Source organism: Fukomys damarensis, unplaced genomic scaffold, assembly GCF_012274545.1.
Source record: "Fukomys damarensis isolate Sample0158 unplaced genomic scaffold, DMR_v1.0_HiC HiC_scaffold_38, whole genome shotgun sequence".
Taxonomy (NCBI): domain Eukaryota; kingdom Metazoa; phylum Chordata; class Mammalia; order Rodentia; family Bathyergidae; genus Fukomys; species Fukomys damarensis.
The window spans coordinates 77,498,235-77,503,218 of NW_022900950.1; the positions used below are offsets into that span (position 1 = coordinate 77,498,235).

The 4,984-nt window shown below is 43.9% G+C and overlaps 1 protein-coding gene across 6 annotated transcripts in view; it reads left to right on the plus strand.

Annotated features, from left to right (window-relative positions):
* The window catches only part of Pdgfc (platelet derived growth factor C), a 201,032-nt gene that overhangs the window by 176,969 nt on the left and 19,079 nt on the right, over positions 1-4,984 (plus strand). For 5 of the 6 annotated variants that reach the window (XM_010627967.3, XM_010627966.3, XM_010627965.3 and 2 more), the window contains exon 6: positions 4,855-4,978. The exons of the other annotated variant lie outside the window; for it this stretch is intronic. In XM_010627967.3, the coding sequence (XP_010626269.1) occupies positions 4,855-4,971 (117 nt within the window). In that variant the 3' untranslated portion in view covers positions 4,972-4,978. Of the gene's footprint in view, positions 1-4,854; positions 4,979-4,984 lie in introns of those variants that run through there. 6 annotated transcript variants of the gene reach the window in all.

Below are 4,984 nucleotides of genomic sequence, written 5' to 3' on the forward strand. Positions count from 1 at the left end.
AAAAAAAAAAAAAAAAAAACAGGAAAGTTATGAAAGTGGGTACTTTATTTTCTTCGGTTAGGAAAGTATAAGATGGAGTATTTGTAATGCTTGCCTTTTAAAGCCTTAGGACTGCAGACGTTGTGCACTTAATATTTTCGTTTCACGTTTCTCAAGCTAGTGAGGTTTGATTCTGTTCTCGTCCTACAGACAACAGAACTGCGTTCCCTGTCAGGGTGGCGGTGGCTGAGCACAGCTGCCTTGTCCTCCACCACTCCTGCAATCATCAGCCTGCAGTGGGGTTTCTCTCCCAGCTGACTTTAACAAACAAAAAGGGAAAAGCAGCTTCCAAATTCAGGAGCATTCCAGCCAGTATAGCAGAGGCCTCTTCTGCTTTGCACCTTTTCTACTTTCTTCCTCCTCACCGTCCTCCTCTTCCCTCTCCTCCTCTTCCTCTTCTCTCCGTCCTCTCTGTGGGGACTGTCCCGCTGGCTTCGTTGGGGCAGGAGCCTGAGGACCCACTCTGGGAAGTCCTTCAGGTCGGTGACCTAAGTTAGACAGTGGGGCTTTCCAGGAATCCAACTGTTTTTAAGGCTCCAAGGTGCGAATATCTTTCAGTTTATCTGCACTTCCGTTTGGATGTGTGAGATGTGGAAGTTTTCCTGCTAACACGTCCAGGCCTCTGAAGATTTTATTGTCACTGAGCTCAGTCATTTTTACTTAGGGTAACGTGGGAAGACCTGAAACATGAGGAACATGAATTCACAGATTCTGCTGGTTCACCCTCCCTTGATCGCCTTTCATTTGCAGTTGTCCAGGAAGGGCTCCAGCACAGCCGCTGGGCCGGCTTCTCAGCTTCCAGTGGACCCCTCTTCATCTCTGTGTCCCTGACCCTGAACTTTTATCAGCCACCCAACCAGCAACTCTCATATTTGTAGTCACTATTCCAGGAGCTTTGAAATCTGGACCCAGCTTCCTGGTGCAGAGTCTGTTTTGCCTACTGAGCCAGTCCACAGGCCAAATGGCCCTCTCCACCTTGTACCCGTCGGCTACTTTTTAAATTCTCGTTAGTTTTAGGGTCATCCAGAAGTGGCCACTGTGTGCGGAGTATCTGTTTTCAAGCCTCCAATAATGCAAACATTCCTGTTTGGGGCAAGGATATGGGCAGCCCTGTAGACTCAGTTCTGGAGTGACATTAATACATCATACCTCAGGCCTGGTCGGGCCAGTCACAGATACACTGTGGACCTGTGCACTCCTGTGTGCTGGACAACTACAGATATTTTTCCTAATTATATATTAATAACTATATATCCATCCAGTAGTTGCTCACAAATATCTCCAACATAGAATTGTAAAGAAATATAAAATCATCTGGCCTACTTGTGACACAGGTATTTTTCACTAACAGTAGTGCCCTAATTTTTAAATATGTTTTGGGAATCATTAGTTGTTTTGGATTGTATTTCAATGCATTTATCTTACGGAGAAAGAGCTATTTGTTAACACAGTTCAGAATTTCTGAGGCCTGAATTTATTTTCATTCCTGTATTATGCAGCTTAAGTCTAGCACCAGCAATAAATAAATGAAGTTATTTTGAAGAATTAAAATTATTCAAAATTATTAAATAATTGAACACTGTTAATCCAGACCTAAAGACTTAGTTCATTTAGAGACATGCCTATATCTTGAACTTTAATTCTTTTTATTGATTGTCCCAGTTTTCTTATTTTCTTTCTTTTATTTTTGGTACCGGGGATTGAACTCGGGACCTTGAGCTTGCAAGGCAGGCAGCAGAACCACTGAGCTAAATCCCCGGCCCTGTTCCAGTTTTCAGTTGAAAGTTTTCTGCACTTCATGGAAAGAGAAGGAGCAAAGCTAGAACTTAGAAGTTCTCATATATTTGTTTCATCCCTCTCCCAGCTTTCATAAGTATTAGAGTTGAGTAACTGTGAAAACTAAAAGGCTCATGAAATACAATGTCATCACATTATGGCATGATAAAGTTACTTGAGAGATTCATTTTGCATTTTCATTAATGACTGGAGCTCTTTGTTGGAGACGTTTTAGTCATAGAACTGCATTTCCTTACTAATTTCTCTAGCTCCTAAATAGGAGTTGTCACAAAAGTGAATCAGGCACTTCATGTGTGTGTAAACTTTTATGTCCGTCTCCCTTGAAACAATTTGTAGGGTCCCACCTGTGCTCACCTAATGACTGGCTCATTCTTGGTGATACCAATGCTGTAAAGGTAGCCATGGTAGAGAACTTGTATGATTTCAAAATCATTGTCTGTTTTTGTTTGTTTCTACCAAATTGAGAGCTAAAGAAAAGAAAGATCTCATTACGATGTAGCACTTGAAAGCACACACTCCTGGAGGAGACTTCTGGCTTTGAATCTAGCATCTGTTAGCTATGTGATTTTTCAGCAAGATGCTTGACCCCTGTGCCTCGGTTCCCTTGTCTGTAACGGTGAGTTGATGTGTACAGAACACTTAGCACCAGATGCATGCTAAGCCCTGAAAGTACTAGCTGTTCTCTCACACCCTTGCTTTTCCCTCTTTCTGCAGTGAGGTGAATGATCAATAAAGACTTAATGCATGTTTCCCAGCGGAAGGAGAAGCATTTTTTTGGTCAAAAGATCTCTGACATAACAATACCCTTGAACTCTTTTCTCCCTTCTTCATAAGCCTGATGATTTTCATCTTAGCTGATCTTTACATGTCTAATTTACTCTTTCATAACCTGAAGTAGTCTTTCTTAGCTAACCTTAGATCTGAGTGCTTATGAAGTCACACTCCCTCAGCTAAGGCCATTATGCTAAATATCGTGCTAAACACCTGCTCCTGGGAGATTCCTTCTCTGTCTGATCTCTTCTCTTCTCAGTCTCCTGCTTGAAATTTCCTAGACACTTGCTTCTCATGGACATGTAGTTTTACTTTGAACTTCTCAGTCAAGTTCTTGTTTTCATTTGTGTCACACCTGCCATCCGTCCTCAGAGTTTTGTCTCTTCTAATCCACATCCTGACAACAAAACTTTCCTCTTTGATATTACTCAGGACCGACTGGTCCTTTTCCAAGCCTACTTCTCTTTTCCGAAGTCTGAACTTTCCAAAGCCTTACAAGGGAAAGCACTCCTAATGTTTTCCACTGTGGATTAGACTTTCTCGTCCAAGACTTTTACTAGAGCATTATGAGATTTTTCTGCGATTTGTAAATCTCTGAAAAGATCAGGAGACACAAGGGGACATGTGTGTGGAGCATCGGGACCTTACACAGGGGTGGCCTCTCTCATGCTACCTTTCTTACTCATTTTGTTTCTTGCTGAATGAAGAAACTCATGCAGGTAGTGATAGCAGTTGAAGATGCTGGCTGTGTCAGTACTGCAGTTTCTCTCACCTGCCCACCTTCATCGTAGGGACAGTTTGCAGCTCTAAGATCATGATGTGGACTGAGGGGTGTCAGAGCCTGAGGTGCAGTTGGCTTTCATAGGCCCCCAACTGTCCAAGACCCAGTCTGAGCTGGCAGTCACTGTGTTCAGTTTCACACTGCAGCATGATGGTCTTTGTAGTTTTGTTCTAGAATTGTGACAGCTAATAGATGGCAAACCTACTCTGCAAGTTTTCTAGTTATATAACTTTGAAGTTTATCTGTCTAGAAGAAAAAGATGCAGTGGGTAGTAACATTCTGAGTCTTTATAAAAAATATTCTCTCTCACTCCTACTTCAATAATTTCTATTTGGCCTAGGTACAAATAACTATGTCACTCTTAACTGTTCTTTGGAGTGTAAAATAAGGGATAATAATTGTATATTACTTCATAGAATTCTTGCGAGTTAAAGTATGCAAAACAACATTATTATTGTGCCTGGCATTCCGTAACATTCAAAAAATGTTAGCTAATTAACCACGGATAGACCCGCACTCTGCCAGCGCGGTGTGTGAGCACTGGCTTTCTTTTGTAAGTCTTTAGAGGGAAGAGTCACAAAACTTGACTTGATGGAAATTTATAATAACGGTAGGTAACTTGTCACAGGTGGTTCGTGAGGTCTTCTGTGCCACACCTAGAAAGCAGAGAAACCAGTCAATTTCATATAAGGTGCCCTGGTTTTTGTTCAAAAGCCGAACAAAACAACTCCTGAAGTGGTACTGGCTCTGTTTTAAGAGAGACGCTGTACTGCACTTGCCCGGGAGTGGCTATCAAATACTTCAGATAATCTTTGAGAGGCTACACAGCTAGATCTTCTGTCACAGAATTAAAAAGAAACGTGCTCAGTTTGGGTGCCTGTTTTTCCATTTTTCGTAGCCCAAGTGTCCACACTGCAGAACCTCCGTTTAGTAGAGGCAGGGTTGTGACTCCCAAGGCTCCTGGGCTCTGCATAGTGCGGTCCAGCTGCAGACGGCGGTGTGGCTGGGCTGATGTCTCTTCGCTGTGGAGCGATCGTGTTTCCTCTCATGATATTCCTGGCCCTGAGGTGTGCTGTATCCAGGATAAATATTTGGTAAATGTGAGTAAATGAAGGAGAGGAAGAAACTAACAAACAGGAAAAAGAAAGTGTGTATGAGCGACCTCTGCAGCACAGCGAGGCAGTGACACCCCGAGCACACAGCCAGGCCGCCAGGGTAGGGCAGGCCACACTTACCTGGAGGTTGCGCGCTTCAGATCGCTGGCATTAGAGCAGCCTTTATTTTATGAAGTGACGGTGATGTTTTGTGGCCACTTTTGGGTGGAAGAAAGTTTACCGGATACCCTCACCAGAAAGCACTGGCCTTTGCTAGTGCTGCGGCCCAGACTCTGGGTGGAAATGTCATTTGCAGGAGGAATCCAGGGTGAGGGGCACTGACTTGTGAGCCGGTCTGCTTCATCCCTTCAGGTCCTGCAGTTGAGACCCAAGGCCGGCGTCAGGGGGCTGCACAAGTCGCTCACCGACGTGGCCTTGGAGCACCACGAGGAGTGTGGCTGCGTGTGCAGAGGGCGCGCCGGGGGATAGCGGTGTCAGCGGC